We start from the raw sequence: 20,377 nt of genomic DNA on the forward strand, positions 1-20,377 counted from the left end.
TTTTCAGCATCTAATCAGTCATTGTATAAACACGGTATATTTAAAATTTCAGTCAATTTGAACCAGTAGTTTAAGAATGACAACTTGTTAAAATTTTGAATTTTGTCACTCACTGATTCACTGACTCACTGACTCACCGATCATCAAAAGTCTAAGGTACTTCTAGCAGACTTAGAAGCTTAAAATTTAGAATACAAATAGGGTTTAGTGTCTTAATCATGGGAAAAATTCAATATTTTCTAATTTCGGTCAAGTTTTCTAAATACACCAACTGCAACAATAACTTTGTAATACCATATAAATGTATAAGATTACAAGGTTACATTTGCAGTTAAATTAAAATTTATTTAATGAAGTTGAATTAAATTATTATTTCTGTAGAAAATAAAATAAATAGGTGTAAATATGTATCTACTATATGAGACATAACGGGAGGGGGTATAGGGTGGGTAAGGGTGTTTAGCCCATGAAACTGAACAACATTCCCATAGGAAAATATGTTGAATTATGAAAAAAATACGGCTTTCCATACAAATTGGACTTATGTTTGCTCTATTCGCTCTACAAAAAGAAGTGAGATGCCATCAAAAACATTCTGTAAAAACCTCAAGTCTCGCCGTAAAATGTTGTGAGATCTATATAATACCAAGTCGATTAATCTATTTAGTCTCTACTTAAAGGACCTTCTGTCTTAAGTTATTACGTATGTTATTATCATGCCAATTTAAAAAAAAACCTTTAAAACAAATAGATCGACTTGGTCATCGCAAGAAAACACAAATTCGCCATTAACATTTCAGGAGCATTAACTTCTCGTCGTGCTGTGTAGTGTGATACATACTAATAATCAAATCATGCGATGGCCAGGTTGGTCTATTTGTTTTAAAGGTATTTTTTTTTAAGTTGGCATGATAATAACATACGTAATAACTTAAGACAGAAGGTCCTTTAAGTAGAGACTAAATAGATTAATCGACTTGGTATTATATAGATCTCACAACATTTTACGGCGAGACTTGAGGTTTTTACAGAATGTTTTTGATGGCATAGTATTATTCTATGGCCTACAGAATTGTCAGATACGATTAAGTCCTCAATTAAAGGCTTCGTCGTTTCAAATCTCGATTGCCAATAAGCTGTCAATTAGAGTAATTTCGTAGTCAAATTGCTGATAAGTGTTCAATTACTGGCGTCGAATTTAAGGCCGATCATTATATCGAAGGCTAAGAGATATTTTCAGTTGAATACACATGAATAAAGTATTAAATATCACTCTAACATGCAATATATAATCATTAATACCCAACGTAATATATATATAAGTTTTTCAAGAGATAGAGGTTTAAATCAGGCAAAAAATGTTTTAATAAATTTTTATCTAATTCCTACAGTATTTTTTACAAAAAAATATTTTGTTATCTCAAACACGGCATAATAAAAGTGTAAACAGTTGTCGCCAAAAACAGTAATATTTTTTCATCTTTGAACGATGTTTTGTTTGTTTCACGAATTGTGAGAATGGTCGAAAAATATTCGATTTCCCTTTAAACTGAAACTGTCTGTGTTGGAGAAGATTAGAGTAAAAGCGAAACGAAACGAACCAATAAAATGGGACTTTTTTCGTTCTTGTTTGTTTCTGACGAGCTACAGTATATCTAGACATTGAATACAAACTGAAGCGAGTTGTTTTCAGTTTTCTAGCAAAGAGGTACTCTGTTTGTTCTAAAGACACAGATAATCCTGTTGACATAGATTGGAGAGATAACTCCTAAGATTGTTAAACAAAGCGCAATAAAATTAAAAGTATGCTTCCATATGTATTTTATTTCAGATTGTGATACAAATTAGATGACTTTGTATTAAGCAGTTACGTCCTCTAGTCTAGTTCGACGCAGTTGTGTACAATTCAACATTAAAAATGAATATACAATTGTGGTTCTGACAACATAATAATATGGCGACAAATATGTACCTATATTAACTTTCTACAGCTCTGTTTCCGAAAGAGTTCGACGTTTTGGTATAAGACAAATTATATTGTTAGGTCACGAACCACTCGGCGTAATCACAAAACACAAACTGAACTCATTTGACCTCGGTAAATGAATTGATGCGATTGATTTCTTCCTGTCTCAAAGGCGACAACAGACAGTGTGAAATTCAATCAACTCGGTATGAAAGTCGCGATCCACTTTACTTATTTCAATTAAACATAGAGAAGGAATTCTAATAAAACCCATGATGAAAACTTTCTCACATTAAAATTACTTAGAACAAACGCGTGAATAAATGATTAGAAGTCTTCTGCGAAAGCGGGATCTTATCATTATATTTCATTATTATACCAAAAAGTACCGTTAAAGACAAAACAGTTTATTGACTCCACCAAAATCGAAACCTAATGTTATCTAACAGCGGAAAAGAAATCAACCCAAATGAAATAAATCGGATAGTCTTATGTATTCTCTATGTATAGCCAAAGTTCTTAGAATCCATTTACTGTAGATCCCTTCTATCTGTCCAGTTCTATGCTACGACAAATATATTGATACAAGGCTTATAACACAGCCGATGTTCGTGTGTAACGTGGCTCTTGCATATTCCGCATAAGTTTTCACTTCCCTATATTTGCTTGCATGTACGTTCGGCTTCAAAGTGTATAACCAGGTTACCTCGCTTTGTGGACAATGTACCATGCTCTTTTGAGGTGAATAATTGACGTGCCTTAACTTTCAGTGGCCACAAAGTGGCGAACGGATCACCCACTGGTTATTAAATTTGATCACCATCGTATCATAGTATAGTAGCGCAAATCTCTACAATCGAGAGTTTGACATTTAAAATGTACTGCCAAAACAGTTCTTACGGAGCCCGCTAGAGGCGCTAAACATGTTGCCTCCGTTATCTTTATGCCATGGACATTTTTATTTAGTAAGTTATATTAATTATTATAATATTATTATCTTGCTTTTGTTAAGTATTGGTTAAAAATATTCATAAGTATAGATAACATATTATAATGTCTGCGGTATATTCATATTACAACAGCTGCAATCGAACAATACAAAATTTCGATTATATTGGCATTTCAATAGTGAAAGCACATGTGTGAGACATTAAACAAAGATTAAAATATTCGTGAACGAAGATCGCAGAAAAATGTAAAAGCTACGTCGAAAAAGCATTCTTGATTCAATTTCGATTGACAATGAAGTATTCCTGAAACTGAAAATAATGGTCGATGACCGGAAATCTGTAAGTTCTCGCAGTTGTTTAATTAATTATATTATGTAACGACGAAAAGGCACAAAGCCTTAAACAACACTTTAAATATGTTTTTGATTTCATGATTAGCTAAATTGTGTGATGAAATCCTACAAAATGTGGCGCGCAGGCATGTACAAGTTTGTGTGACGAGTAGGTGTTATAAGTCCAGATAATAACACACCTATTAACGTTGGAATTATCGAAAACAGTAGCGCGATTCTCTACAATTATCGACTACCGACTATCGACAACCGTCTAGGTATCGAGGAATTTTGTATAAAAATCTGATCGACGCCACGCCTCTAGCGGGCGGGGTAGGAACTATTTTGACAGCACATTTGGAATGTCAAACTCTCAATACTCGACGGTACTGACTGTCGAAAATCGTGCTACTGCTTCTAGTTATAAGACTTTATGATTGAATTTAACAAGCGTATATTACATTTCTAAAACCAAAGTTTAACATTGAACATGAAATTACAGTTTGCTGTTATCTTGTGTGTTTTCAATTTAATCCAATTAGACTGTACTTAGTCGGCGAAGCAAATTATTTTAATGAGGTGTATTGTAGGCGGATTAACCGAAATGAATATGTCATTTGAAGTTATAAATACTTTGATCTAATATTTGAATTTATCAAGAAAGACACGTTTAGATATACTTTACTGTGTTAGTTCGGAAGCGGTGTAATACAAAAAGGCAATTACGAATCTTTCAAAATGCGAACCTTTAGCAGATATTTTCATATATAAACTAGTTTTATACTGTCGCTTAGCCCGTTGTTTTTTTTTGTTTATTAACAATGGTAGCATCTGTAATTTTCCGTATTAAATCTATCAACGTTTTAAAGCGAGAAAAAAAAAACTTAGTATTGGAAGTGCAGTGAATTTGCCCACTGCGCAGGGCTCACAAATTTTCTATTATGACGTTCCAAACCAAAAGCGGTACAACTAAAAGTTATCAATATAATTGATTTGAATGATTATAGACAAGTTTCTTAACACAGTTACATTCATGTTAAAACACAAGTTCACCACAGTTGGTTTATTAAACCGATATTGCAGAAAATAGGCCTTCGAAGTTCTGTTTTGAACGTTGCCGTTGGTCGGCAGTAGACAAGAGATAGTAGTTTGGGTTTAATTGATATGTCCGAGTGAACGATCAACAGAAGGTCTGCTGGGCCTATATTTAGGGATGGCAATTTTCAGCGAGATATGAAAATCGTAGTTCGTGTATTATTTCAAAAATTGTATTTTTGCTATTAAAACTAAAATGCATTTTAGTTATAACATACAAACATTTTTTTTATTTTTGTTTCAATTGTCAATGATTTTAAGGCATCGGGCAAGCCATTCTAAATTCTTCTTAAATAAATGAAATTGGTAGAAATAGCAAATGCAACTAACGTCTTTTATTTTTACAACAAACACGTGTGATGAGTTATGGAAAATTAATTTTTATTATAAATACAGATTTATGATGAAAAATATTTTTTTAAGTGGGTAGTCTATCCACATAAAATAAAAAATAATAAATCTTCGCAGTGAGCAATAACGTTAAAAGCAGGAAGCAAATATACAAACCTTACAAACAAACTGAATCGATACATGAAGTTGCGAACCCTGCTCTTCGTACACAAAGGATTAGTTCCTATTAATATCGCGTTTATATCGGACACACTTAATTGTTTTATTTATAGGAAGATGTAGGTGTATCGGAGTCGAGTTACCATGTGTCTGTAGGTCTGTACTTATGTAATGTTAACTCACGGTCTAATTAGCACTCTCAGTCTCATATGTATGTAATTATTAGCTCGCGCCAACGACTACGTCCACGTGCAAAGGTTTTGCATAAAATGTCAGGTCTGCTTCAACAGATAGACAACTAGTATAGACTTTATTAATAAATTAGTCTTATGGTAATTAACACGTTAAGTGCGATACAAGACATTTTTGATCAGTTAATGACATTAACGTAGTGCGGCGGGAAAAAACGGGAACCTACCGCTGGTGCGAAGAACTTTCCTATAGGAAGTTGTTGAAGTTGAAAGGAGATAAATATACTCATAGGCTTACTACTGTTAAAAGAACCACATTTTCAATAAAAAACGAACAAGCCATATTTGTCTTGTACCGCACCGAAATACATTTATTACTTTTCAGTGCGATACAATACAAATTCGACTTGTAGGTACATGACTTGTACCGCACCGTGTTAAGCGTCGTGTTTACTTTAGTGCTGGGCTAATCATCGGCGAAATAGTTTGTTTGATATTGTGCTCCCGCCAAAATGACGCGATCACGAAGAATTTTATCCAAAGTATTTGAGGAGAAGGAGCAGGTTCATGATGATCGCGATTTTGTTATAATGGGACAAGAGGCGTCAACATCATCCAGAACTTGTACCAGTGGTGAAAACTCAAGCAAAATTAGAGTTTTAAATCAGGAGGTGTATACAAACCCGAGCATAATAAGTGATAGCGACTGTAATATGCGACAAGATAATATGGTGGCTACATCGACAAGTGCAAGTACAGACATGGCAAAGTTTAAAAAAGCGAAGAAGTTAATACAAGATGTGCATATAAGTCCTAGCATGGGTAAGAGTTATTCCTTATTAGAAAATGTATCGTTCCCGGGGAGTCCTACATCACTAAGCGACTTAAGCATTAAAAATTTGATACCTTTGGACCAAACAATGTCTGAAGAGCGTATATTTGATCTTTTACGTACACCAACTTCGCATCACAAACAAAATGTCAATGTCACCCCCAACACAAATGTATATCAGGAAAAATGTGTGGACAATATTAATCAGGTCCAACCCATCAGTAATAACGCAGAGCCAGATATAAACGTGTTAACATCCAGGCCGAGCACCGTTTCGACTGTACAACCATTAAATGAAGTAGGCATTATTAACAGATTATCAGATTCAGATAGTGATTCTAGTATTGATTCTTTTCATAGCCCTGAATCGGATTCTGATAGTTCCGAGGATCATAACACCCATATAACGCTTTCTAATGAAGAATGTCAAGATGATTGGATTGATATTTCAACAGATAAACCTAACATAACAGAATTTACATAAGATTATGTAGTAAACGTACCTCCAGAAGTTAGTACTCCGTTTGACGTTTATAAATTATTTGTGACAGATGATGTTATCAACAAAATGGTACTTGAGACTAATAAATATGCTGAAGATTACATTCGAATAACAAATCTAAAACCCAAATCTAGGGTTAAAAGTTGGTCTCCAACCGATTTCTATGAAATGAGTAAATTTATGGGAGTTTTGTTGACGATGGGTTTGGTTAAATTACCTTGTTTGCGTTTATATTGGTCAAAAAAGAAGTGCTACCATAATGATTATATAACTTCTTTAATGACGAGAGATAGATTTTTTTTATTGCTCAAGTTTTGGCACTTTAGTAATGGAAGCCAAATCGATAATAATATTGATAAGCTATATAAGGTTCGAGATTTACTTACAATAATTATGAAGAGGTTTGAAGAAATATTAACCCCAGGTAAATATTTAGTAATTGATGAAACTATGATCCCGTGGAGAGGTAGGTTGAGATTTCGACAATACATAAAAAATAAAGCCCATAAATATGGGATTAAATTGTACAAAATGTGTACTCCAGAAGGTTATACAAGCTCTATTATAATATATACAGGCAAAAATGAAACCGTAAGAAATAATAACAAATTACATGGCCACGAAATTGTAATGAAATTAATTAAAGGGTTAGAGAATAAAGGTAGAGTTGTGATTGCCGACAATTTTTATACGTCTGTCAGCTTAGCCGAAGAGTTAATTGAAAAAAAGACGATGTTTTGTGGTACTGTACGGGTGAATAGAAGAGGTCTACCAAAGATAGTTACAAGTGCGAAACTTAAAAAAGGTAATGTTGTGGGTAAAATGAATGCAAAGGGAGTAAAAGTAATAAAATGGTTCGATAAAAGAGCTGTGACAATGTTAACCACAGTTGCAAAACATGATGCTCAAATTAAAGGTACCGGTAAAAGAAGAAGAGGCACGGGGGAAGCTGTTCTGAAACCAGATTGTGTATCTTTGTATAACTTGAATAAAAAAGGAGTAGATTATAGTGACCAGATGACTTCTTACTATAGTTCCTTAAAACGAGGCCTGAAATGGTACAGGAAACTCATGATGAGCATAATATTTGGCACATGTTTGGTTAATGCTTGGATAGTGCATAATAGTATACATAATAAGAAAGGCAAGTTGTTGGATTTCACTGAATCTATTATTGAATCTCTGACTAAGGCTAAATTTATAAATGATAATAAAACAGAATATGGAAATAAATTACATACTTTTACAAAAGGACAAAAACGGAAAATGTGTACTGAATGCTATAAAGAACTACGTAAAGAATTATCAAGTCGAGAAGCTGATAAAAAAGTGAAGAGGGTTAATACTATGTGTGCCGACTGCAATAAAACAATGTGTTTAGACTGTTTCAACAAATCTCATATTAATGTAAATTGATTATATTTCAATATTTTTTAAAAGAAAAACACAAAAAAATAAAAAAAAAAAACAAAGAAAAACAAATAAAAACGAAAAAAAATACACAAAAAATGAAAAATAATACACAAAAAAAAAACAAAGAAACCGTTTCATAAAATGTTCCTAATTATTGTAAATATTCGATTAAAATATTGTATCCATATCGATTATATTATTTGTCTCTTGCCCAACCCTGAGTACAGTATACAAGTCAAATAATTATCCACTGTTTACGGTGCGATACAAGACATTAAATATCAGTATTCATTTTAAGGTTTATTTTCAAAAATATTGGATAGATTTTGAAACGGCTAATCCACAATATAAATGAATGTATTTAAAAACGAAATAACCGTTTTAGTGTTAATTAGGAATATAATTGACCTACTTATGTACATATAAAACCTAATTGGCTTACAATACTGATATAACCAGTACCGCACTAGAAATAAACCCCGTACCCACCTATATTGTCTTGTATAGCACCTATGCACAGATCTAAGTTTGATACGCCGCACTTAACGTGTTAAGAACTGTATCGTTATGAACAGAATGGTTTTAACCATCGAGGGTTCCGATTGATAAAATAAATAAAAAATCCAATAATGTCCGACTGCTGGGCAAGGGTCTCCTCCCGTTATAAGGGAGAAATTACGCTTTGAGTCCACTGCGCAGGCCAAGTGCGGTTTAGGAACTTTGCATACCAACAAGCACTGTTCTAAGGAACTCTCACGCGAGAAAGGTCGCATCATGATGTTTTCTTGTACCGTTGGAACAAGTGATAATTATGTCTAATTTTAGGGTTCATCTTTGTAAAATTTGATTGACCGAACTTTAATTCTCCGAATGCGTAATAATATATCACGGCTCATACATGTAAAAGTACTATCGGAATGACATTTTAATTGCATACTTTTACTAAACATTATAAAAACAACTGCAATTAATATTTATTCGTAGATGTGAGTTATTTAACTTTGTCAACGACCTAAATACCCTTAGATGTCCTAAGTAATTAACGAACAATTCGAAACACTTACTTTTCCATTATGATATAATTTTCTGTCGCATAATTGCCCTCTGATACACCCTCCGCCCTCTCACCTTGAAACTTCTTTATAACCATTGTGTGTCACTGCCACTCTTGACACTTGGGAGAGATTAACTGCGTTTTCAATTCTCTATCTATCCACGTTTACTTACTAAAAAAGTATTAACTTTAGTCCGATAACTTAACAAAGAGTCTTGTATGAAAGTTGCGCGATTGCAGAGTTCTACAAAATATAGAATTTAAACCGTCATTCACCCGCAGGTTTTGAAATATTTGTCAAGCTTGGTTGCTACTGCTTTTTCTTGAACATATACTTAAACCTCAATTATACTAAATAATAAATTTGGCTTTTCAAGACTTTCTACTAAGTGGTCAATTATAGTAACTTTACTTTCTATAACCCCTATTATTTCATAGATAGCAATCCCTACCGAACTCAGTTACAGGTAGTTCATTTTGACATAATAATCTTAGATGGCAATCTATCTATAATCTTAGATAGAACATTGAAAACGGCAATAAGTAAGCTTCAGTAACAGACGTGCCGTTTATAGACGTCATCAGTCTTGTACCACGCTTATAACTAACCCAATTTTTTACTTGAAACCTGTAAAGTGTTCTTGAAAAAATAGTGTGGCCTCAAAGTACTCAAATGGATCCAATCGGTGAAATTGATTGTATTTATTCTTTGATAAGTATTTACGATTGTGCCGCTTTGATGAGAGTTTATTTTTGGTCTACGTAAACGTTGCTTGTTTGACATTGATTTACTTGTAGAATATTTTAACAGAATATAATGAGTCAATTTCTCTTGCGATCAATTTTTGTGGTCACGTAAATAACTGGAACAAAAATTTGTTTATACACCACGTGTATGAATAATTTACAAACATATACGAAATAAACAGATTCTAACAAAGTATTTACAAAGTGTAATCATCAACTATTACACATGGCATCCACGTGTCGGAGAGACTATTTATTTCACTACATTAAATAAAATAAACATACTAATTAAGAAAAAAATCCCGTATTCCTTTGCTGCTACAGAAACATTAACACTTAAAACTAGTAGTAGTTCGATTCTCTACCATTTTCGACTATCGACAACCGACTAGCTATCGAGAAATTTTGGATGAAACTTTGATCAGTGCCTCCAACGGGCGTCGTACTAACTAACTATTTTACCAGTAAATTTTAAATGTCAAACTCTCGATACTCGATGGTTCCGGTTGTAGTGAATCGCGGTACAGAGTACATCAATTAACAGATTAACATTACATTACATTAACTTCACGTATGGCGCAGTGGTTTAAGCGGTCACCTCGCCGCAACAACCGTAGCGCCGCGTGTGGTGGGTTCGAATCCCACCCGGGACAAATCTTTGTGTGATGAGCACGAGTATTTGTTCTGAGCCTGTATGTCAATTTATCTATATAAGTATGTATTTAGAAGTATATAAGTATGTTTATGAGTTATTTGGTGTGTGAAGTTGTCCAACGATATTTATTTATTTAATTATTTTTCAGTATATTTTCTATTGATATCTATAATTTATTTACTTACAATTTAGATTGGTTGTTAAGTAACGATGCTTGTATAGTACACAATCAAAATAATTGAAGCATATTTAAATACGACTCTAGCGATTACTATCTAGCCGTAATCGATTTATAACAACAGTTATTTCGAAGTTTTCATTCACTCATAGATATAAGTTTGATAATGTGAAAAGTTTGTACACTCGTAAACCTACGTAGCTATTTAGCTGGCATTTATAATATTATCATTAACCTAAATATGATGTATGAACTCTTTACTTTTCGTATATTTTACACTTTATAAAGTACACGTACTTAGGGTGATATATGCGTGAAAAAGGTCATTGATCTCTAAGTTAGCTGTAATAGTCCATATTATTATATATTATATTATGCACTTTTAAATTGGAAATTTTAATTGCCCGTTTCACTAGTTCGGTATAAGTATTGGTAAGTTAAAGTTAGTTTAACTAGTGAACAATATTCCAATTGTTATATTGTCCACTATCATACCTAAACTAGTTCTTTTCATACATTTTTGTCACTTTATCCATCAGATAGGTTATCCAGCACTTATCCAAAATCGTAAAACTACTTGTAACTATATGTTGCAGACATTGGAAGCATTAATAAGTGTATTTGTCCACAGATACGTAGCGATAGTAAAACCTCTACAACACAGATTGAGTCGTCGAGTCGCGAGAGCGGCACTTCTCACCGTGTGGTGTGCAAGCACTTTACTCGCACTACCCAGCTTACTCTACTCCGACACTTATAAGAAACAGTAAGTACATCTCGTTTTAGTATTTTTTTAAAACATAATTGTCCCATTGTTGGGCAACAGTCTCCTCTTGAATTTGAAGGAGGCTAACCCTCTTATTCATAAAAATATATGAAGTTTTGGAAGGCTTATAAAGAGTTTTGTTTCTTTCACTCCTTAGCGATATGAAAAAGAGAAAACATATTTTAGTAGTTTTTATAGGTTTATAGTGTGTTTATGAATAAGAGGCTTAGGCTTTAGTATAAGTAATGAAATTAATATTTAATTTTAATAAAAATGGATTTTGCGTTTAGTTTGTAGTGTTCTAGTTTTGGCGACGAATTATATTATTTATTAATCAAGTCTTAGTAATCAATTTTAAATTTAGTTTAATTATTTGTTAATAAATATTAATTAAATAATTATTTTATTCTACTTCAATCTCAAATTGAATACTATAACTAGACTTAGTAATTGAAATTAAATATTAAATCGTATCACATCTTAATTCAATCTAAAGATGTTGTGAAATTTAATCCTTAACAAATACCTTAAAATAAAATGAATTAGAAAAACCAAGGTGAAGGCAGAAGAATTCTCGTACATTTATATTCCATACGTTAATTTAAATTATGTTGATTAATATAAAACCTGGTGTTGAGAGCACGTCTGGGAACTTATATTTTAGTAAAGTTAAACGAGTTGCCGTGATGTCATTATTATTTCAACGCTGTTCACTGTGACGTATATAAAGTTTTGTTTGACAATTATTTCAATTACATAAGCAGAATGTTGCGTAAGTTTAAAATTAAGGCCAAGTTTAGTAGTTAGTTGAAGGTTTCATCATTTATAAATAACTGCCAAAGCGCTGACGTGACGACGTAATGCCAAATGCCATTACTTTTTTTATTTAACTTTATGTCTGTTTTACATAAACATAGAAGATTTTTTGAAAACTGACAAAAATGGTGAAGCTTTTATTTAGCAACGTTTCTTATCACTTATATTTATCACAAACTATGTCTTGCATAATACCCTATGTAGCTTTAGTGACGTGAGCATAAATATGGAGTGGGCATAGACTGTCAAAATAAGGGCTTGGCTAGCACACTACCGAGTATCTAAAACCCAGGTTACGTAGCAATTTGTATCCCACGTTACATAATAATAACGTTTTAATTATTAAATGCTACATTTTGCCAAAACTAGTTCCAAAACAGTAACTTTGTTCAAAATCCCACATCAAACGAGGTAACGGCGGTAACCTTAATTCATTCTGTGAGTCTACAGCGTATGTCGTAACCGTATATCAAGGTGGGCACATTGAATATTTAAACATCCCTAAGCCTGTGTCTAGGAGTCTTAAATATAATTTTACAGAGTCGGGACATACGAGGGTTATTCCCAGTGGTCGGTTAACTGCCTCTACAAAGACGTAATACGTTTGAGCAGAATAGTTCTCTAAGGCGGTTATCACGCTGCACCGCACACCAAAGTTGGATGAGGCGGCAATGTGATAATCGCCTAATAAATCGTGAGTCTTATTCGTGATGTGATAATCACGTAATAAATTAGGGCTTTTATTCCAAAGGTACTATTTTCATATTACTATTCGTGGTTGTAGGTTTTGAAGGCAACGGAGGAAATATTTATAAAATGTTTTAAATACGATATAGATATTTCAATAGTAGCAGGAGGCAGTCGATCGCGTATCCGAATACAATTTTTTTATCCAAGATATTACAAAGATTGTTCGTGTCTACCACGTCCTAAATATGTACAATATTTTAATTTACCAGGTACCCATTATGTATTAAATATATCAGCATTTTCCTCAAAAGTTATTTTAAATTGTCGGCTGCGAAACCGCGAGGGCGGCCAAAGTTAAATTTATTCACGTAGGAAAGTTTCAGATTGCTAAGTATGATAAAATCTGCTTGGAATGAAGTGGAACATTTTCTCGTAAGGAAAGAGAAAATAAGGGCAATTGACACGTCGTATCTTGCAGTAATAGGATATGATATGATATTGAGGGGAAGATAATGCTGTTTTATTCTTATTCGCTGGATATATATAATCTAAGTGTGAAAGTGTTTATATGAAAGCTAAACAAATAACCAGCTTAAATAAGATAAAATATTGCCTTTTTAAATACGTCACAAAGTTTCTCCTTGCGATATTCGTTATTAAGAAAGTAATTAAAACTTAAAATATTTTTAATTTTTCAGCGTAAGTCAAGGCTGATTGACAGTCTTAAAACTTGAGCAAAATATGACGAAACAACCGCTGAACAATCTGGCTTATCTTTATTAGATTCTTTATTAGACTCATAATGAGCGTTATACAGCAAAGAACTGTTGTAGTCAATAGAAGCATACGCTGATGACCAGTAAATTTTACTCGTATCTCAACACCTGTATTTTTGTAAGCAAGTTAGCAGAATGTCAGCTCAGTAACACTTTGCAACTTCAGCTAGATTTAATATAATATTAAACGAGAGCTCAAAACTAGTTTTCAAATTAAATAAATTGACATAAAGATTGATACCAGCTTTTAAACTATTAAGTTGTTAAACAAAAAGCTGTGCATTAAAAGGTTAAGGCGTCTTTAAAGTGCGAACAAGACACTTAAATTTGAGACAAGAGAGCGATTCTAAAACATCTTACAGTAAAATAATTTAATAGCTGTACCTACTCTTTGAAAGTTCTTCACCCTTTCTGTATTTAGTTATAAAATACCAAAGTATTCCTCTTGTTGGGCCGTTCAAAGACCTTGTTAAAAGTTTTAATTGTTGTTTAAATAACAATCATAAATCAAATTGATTTAACCCGCGTCTTTTCATTTGGTTTTGTTTTTAAATTATTGCATAAAAGCATTTTTTCCGAGCTAAGTCATACCGTCAAGAAAATAATCGCCTTTACTATTTTAACAAATATATCAATTTGATTAATCACATTTTACCTGAAACGGACATTACGAACACATTGGTAGGTTTTGAAAAGTTTTATAAAAAAGATTTCCCAACGGTTCGAAAGTTACCCTCGATGAAAACGAACTTTTTAATCCCAATCGAAAACACAGTTTCCCGTTAACAAGGGAGACTTTTAGTACTAAAGTACGAAAGTAAATGAGCCTAATGTTTCTAATGTACTTTGTAAATAAACACCCTGACTCACCATGTCATCAAACTCGTTATTTGAAATATAAAACTATTGTCAGTCTGTTCGTCGTTAACTTTCAATTTATTTTATGTCGGAATAAACAATTTAATACCCCGTTCTATCGCCATATTGCAAACCCAGAATGTATCCATTACCTTTCATATGGAGTTTAATGAGGGACGTCAAACAGTGTTTATTGTTAGTTCAGTGTTATTACAGTTTTATGCACGAGACACATAAATAAAGGTATAATGGACATAGCAGTGCATCCACCTCTCGTAAATGCTGATTGTATTTGAATTGATAGGTATACATAGATACGAAAAATGTACATGACGCGCTCATTGCTAATTGCGCTAAATAGTTGCTGAACGGACTGTGGACAATCTGTAGCGCGGACATTTAATTGTTAGGTGGCTTCGCTTTGGTGTATTTAAGCTCAATATTTCTGTAATGAATATGAAGTTTTACAAAAGCCTTCGGACGGCTCAAATATTTGTTTTTTCGCCAAAAATGCTACTCTTGACAGAACACCCAAAAAATGTTTTGTTCCGAGATTTGAACGTGAGATCTATCATACCGGCTGCGTCACAGAGGCAGTCCAATACTATATCAACGTAGATATTAACATGGTCAAATATACCTACCTTGATTGGCTTTACGTTTCGTGCAGTTTACTCTTGCTAGCTAAATATCCATGATCACGTTAATCTTGAACAGTAGATAATAGCTAAAGCTATTCGATCGACTGCACTGTAATTTAAACGTTCATTTATCTCTGTGCACACTAATGGACTCAAAGTTTTTCGTAAAGATAAGAATTTAGCTTTCGCTGCTACTTTTCTAGATGCTTACGACGAACTACGAAACCACATTTTTTTAATTCACGTTTTTTATTTAAATAGTATTAGTCTTATGAATCTATTGCCGAAGCAAAATCATTTGGTGGTATAAACGAGCAGTCTTTTGCCATTTCTGTAACTGGCTTTTAGCGAGTGAGTGAGCCTTATTTCAGTTTTCAGAATTTCCAATTTCAACGTCTTGATAAGACCTTATTCAAGCACGAATACATTGAAAATCATTCGAGAGCGTGTAATGTTTTTGAATGAATTCAATTTAAACGACAGCTTTTTGTAAACATTCGTTCAGACCTTTGACAAAGAATAATAGAGCTGGCGTATATACGTCACGAGAGAAAAAAGTGTAATTATTTCGTCTTATTGGTCACAAAATAGTTTTGTATATTAAATAAGAGTTTATAAAACCTTTCTTGTTTGAAAACTTTATGTAATACAATGGTCAATGCCAGAAAAAAAATCATAAAAAAATATTTTTCCACTGTTGGGGTCAAATCGCCTACTTAAATGAGAATGGAGGGTTCATTTTAATTCATTAATAGCGTGTTATCATAACGTTTAATATATTTTGACAATTCATATTAAGCTGCTAAAATATGATAACTATTGTGTATAATAAACCGTCTAGAATTGCTTTGAAAAGCCAGTATCTAATATCCCTAGCTAATATTTATATGTAAATAATATCAACATTTAGCAACATTATATTCCAGTACATTTGTAGGCGTAGAGTTGTATACAGTCAGTTCTAGATTCGTCGTCTCGTGCCTGCTGTAACACGAAAACTTATTCGAGAGGTAAATAACCCTAGGCTCTTAACAAATATTTATCCCATACGGGCTTGAAATTGAGAACTTTGGCAAATAATAGGAGCGTATAATTGCTGTGTTTGAGTACCTATTTAAACAATTTGACATGATTCTGTGTTATTGTTTTGTAATGGGTATCCAATTAGGCTTTTCATTCATTTGATGTTTATCTTAAATACATTTGAATGTAAGTTTAGTGCAAGTAGTGATCTCATATTACGTACAGAGATTTTTTGTGTAAATATAATTGCGCGTTTGAAACAAAGCGGATCACTTTGAGCGTTTACATGTCAAACTATTTAGCGTGATATTTGAACGCGTTCTACAAATATCGCAACATCAGTATAACATAATAAGTAGTTAAGTATAAAATTAGTTGCCTACGTTTAAACACAGTTTATACGTATAATGTATTATTAAGATAGATGTATTTATTTAAAGTTTTTATATTGTTACAGCGAGTATCTATGAAAATGACACACACAAATAATTTAGCAGTAGACAAACATGTATACAAAATATTCATAAAGCAATTTAGTACGTTCTACTTTCTAATTAAACCAACGGATCAATAATAAATAAATAAATTTAACACATGATTGTGCCACTGCTGGGCAAGGGTCTCCTCCTGTAATGAGGGAGGGGTTAGGCCTTGAGTCCTAGTACTATTATATCTTAAATAAGTTCCTTTCGGCTAACAACATTATTGTCATAAGTATATTATTTACGTTTCAATCCTTTTAACTTATACCGTCATATATTATTAATGGTAGGTACAAACAACGGATTTTCCACGACACAAGCCGCATAAATGCTCTTAAAGTTGTATCGTAAACAAAGCCGAGCTTTTAATAGACTCCCCTAGTTCATGACATTTAACATTTTATTTAATACGAGTTAAAATAGTTTGTTTTGCACAGGTGCGCTGGTTTGATGCTTTTAGTTGTAAACAATTTTAATTTAGTTCTCAGTTTCGGGCGCGTAAAAAGTTCGTGTAATAATTTTATGCATAATGAATGATGTTGTGCAAAAAATTTATTATACTTCCTGGTATTAGTTTAAGATACTTACACAGTTTATTAGGTACGAAATGTTATTATGATAACATATACTTAATGCGTTAACCCCCGGTTTCTGAAGTACTTTTAGCGGCAGTTATCTATTCAATAGCGTTAAAACTCATACAAAAAAATGCTATTGAAGAGATAAACTACCGCTAAATGTACCCAGAAACCGGGGGTAAGAAGACTAGTTTCAGCTCTTTGGACTCGATTTTGTGCGGCCAGGAGGCCGTTATTATTATATAATCTATGGAAACAGATATTTTATAAGATTATTACAAATTAAAAATATAATAACTGTTCTTAGGAATGTTCGACATTTGTATAAAAATGTAATTTAGATAATACGGATATAATCTTTTTTGAATTGTTTTTCTAAGCACAATGTTTTTGTTTACATTATATCAGTATTCGTGTTCAAGTCTCAACCACATAAAACTACTGAAGCGATATTGATGTGTTTTGAATAAATGGTTTCAAGATCAAACGGTGTATGAAACAGCGATAGGACAAAATGTATGGCAGTTAAAAAATATTACAAAAATAATCGAGACAGAATATTCGCTTGCATTTTGCTGTGAACTTTAATTTATATCATACTAGATGGCCTGCGCGGGTCTACTCGCGCGGAATTTGGTTCAGAAGTTCATTTTGAAAAAATATGAAATGTACTTTATATGTAGGTACATATGTGTAATTTGAATATGTATATGATGTATGTATGTTTTAAGGATCTAAAAGTATCTCTATATTGTTGCTGTTGACACGTCTATATGTATCGGATAGATAGACAGATTTCGCATTAGTCATACTCATTGGTATGTCCGGTAATTATCGGTATGACAACGACCTATGTTCGAAATCGGGATATCATTGTTCTTTCAACTAAAAGAAATTTGTGAATATAACCTTCAGTTTGGCAATCGGATAATGGCTATCGTTTTAACCCCTATTTAGCGGTCTGTTGTAGGCGTTATAACAGAAGCCTTAGAAATTGGATGTCTTTTTTATATAGAAAGAGAGTTCGAAGAAAATAACTGATTAATTTATTTTGTTGCAGGTATGTGAACGGAGAACGAGAAATATGTTTCATCAAGTGGCCTGATGGCAGCAGTTACCCTTCTTCTAAACCAGATTATTAGTAAGTATAATTACAATGTTGTATTAGTTTTAACTATACAGTATATCAGCATAAGAATGATACGGGATTATATCTTAGGTAGTCTATTAGCCAATGCTCTTACCCGGAATATTTTCCATTCCTCGACCAAATTTTACTCCATAACAGAAAAGCAAACAACAAAAGGTTTATTTATTTTGAAGTGAAAAGGTCATAAGTAAATAGACACACAAATATTCATGTCTTTCTTTATCTATTGTTCGCAATATATAGAGATTTCGTCGATTTAATTCAAAACCTACCTCGTGAAACATCAAATAGGAAGAAAGATATTCCTCTTCTATGTCCTTTGATGAATACCGTAGTGTATTTTATGCACTGTCTATCACTCACTCAGTTTGATGGTTCTATTTGTAGAATGTACGTTATGGCATGTAAATACAAAAATATAGCTATATTGCTAAGCGAAAACTAGTAAAATACTTTAATAATTGTTAGGACTAATTTTGTTTTACAAAGAATTTATCAATGAAACTAATTCATCAGCATTCCTAGCGTATTCCGTAGAAACTAAACCTTCTAAATCTATTTTATGTAATAAATAAAAATCTATTTTTATTTACATATTCATAAACTTTCTGATCTATTTCAATTGTCAAACAGATGAGCAAAGTACCCGATGTGTTAGACGTAACATTTATATTATAATCATACATCAAATCCTCATCGGATTTCGTAAATACTTGTTCTGTCTAGAATAAAACCCACGTCCGGGTCGAGCATCTTTGAAAACTATTTGAACGACTACTCTATTATATGTACTTTTTATTACATCGACTTTTATAAATCACGTTACGCATGTCAAGTAGGTATTACGTACCCGTGACCCTAGACTGGGCCTTTATAGGACATTACCAATATTATTCGCGCATGTCTTTTTAAAACGCCCGCTCCCGGTTAGATTGGTCGTTCCCTAGATTTATTACTATTGGCACAGATAAATTTAATGTTTTACTTGGTATCTAAAAGAGATTGAGATTTCTTTTAGGACAGGCTTTACCAGTCACGACTTGAGCGTTTGATAATATAAGTTTTTGTAATGAATAAAAAAATATTGTTGTAAAATAAAGTTATACCTAATTTATACCTACCTTATACTATTTTGAAAATAAGCTACTTAGTCCTCCTTCATTAAAGCTTATTATAAGTCTTCATCTATCGCAAGCTTTAATAAATTTAAATAAAGGGTATATAATCCATCACTTGACTGATCAAATAGCAACCTACGTTTTAGCGTTCTAAAAAATATATAGCGCTAGTTTCGTAGAGGTAAAAGAAATCTACCCTGCAATAGGTTCTAGTTTACTTTTATATGCTAGCCGTCATAAAATGTACATTTAAGGCATTGATTTATGGTATATAAAAACCTTCTTAATTTTTATACATAACTCAAAAGTGAGTCACATTCAAACGAATATAAAACTTATTCTTTAATTTTTTATTAAATATTGGATAATATAATTTTAATTTTAAGATGAACCCAAAATTAGAAACCTTATAAAAATGTTATAGAATCTTTTAATATCTTACAATAACTATTTATAAAAGGTTCCTTTGTACTTCTCAACGATTGATTAAATTGAGTACAAAATTTGCTAGGCCTTTTATGAAGATGTCAATAAGTTTTAATCGATTTCAGATAAGACTATTAATACCGGACCAAGTTTTCTAAACTCCTTTTGTTGCTCGTAGAATCAAATAATAATTTGTTGATTGTCTGACTGACTTCACTGAATTGTATTTTGTCATTTTCGTAAAGAAAACGCCACTTATAGTTACAAAGTGTAAATTTTGTTCATTTTATGCTAGTTGCTTTCAACTGTTGTACCATTTTATAACATCGATTCTATCAAATAATGAGCGTTTGACAGTTCAGACTTAAAAGAAAAAAATGTTCTTGCAGAAAACGCTAGAGGCTCTGATTAGTTTTTATACCATATCTCCTTATGTTATATGTGTTGCTACGCGTTGTCGATGGACGTATCGCCTCTGGAGGATCGATGTCAGTATACATTTGTATTCCTATAGATCTGCTTTGAAAACGAATTGCCTGTGGAATCTGTTTTTCATATTCATGCTATCACCCTGCTTAGCAAACAAGCCCGTAAAACCACTTGGAGACGTAACTGACCTAAAACTTCA

The 20,377-nt window shown here is 32.6% G+C and overlaps 1 protein-coding gene across 1 annotated transcript in view; it reads left to right on the top strand.

The window, feature by feature from the left end:
* The window catches only part of LOC142976732 (tachykinin-like peptides receptor 86C), an 84,129-nt gene that overhangs the window by 35,256 nt on the left and 28,496 nt on the right, over nucleotides 1–20,377 (top strand). The window contains exons 4-5 of the mRNA XM_076120258.1: nucleotides 11,057–11,191; nucleotides 18,116–18,196. Of these exons, the coding sequence (XP_075976373.1) occupies nucleotides 11,057–11,191; nucleotides 18,116–18,196 (216 nt within the window). The remainder of the gene's footprint in view (nucleotides 1–11,056; nucleotides 11,192–18,115; nucleotides 18,197–20,377) is intronic.

This window comes from Anticarsia gemmatalis, chromosome 11 (genome assembly GCF_050436995.1).
Source record: "Anticarsia gemmatalis isolate Benzon Research Colony breed Stoneville strain chromosome 11, ilAntGemm2 primary, whole genome shotgun sequence".
Classification (NCBI taxonomy): Eukaryota; Metazoa; Arthropoda; class Insecta; order Lepidoptera; family Erebidae; genus Anticarsia; species Anticarsia gemmatalis.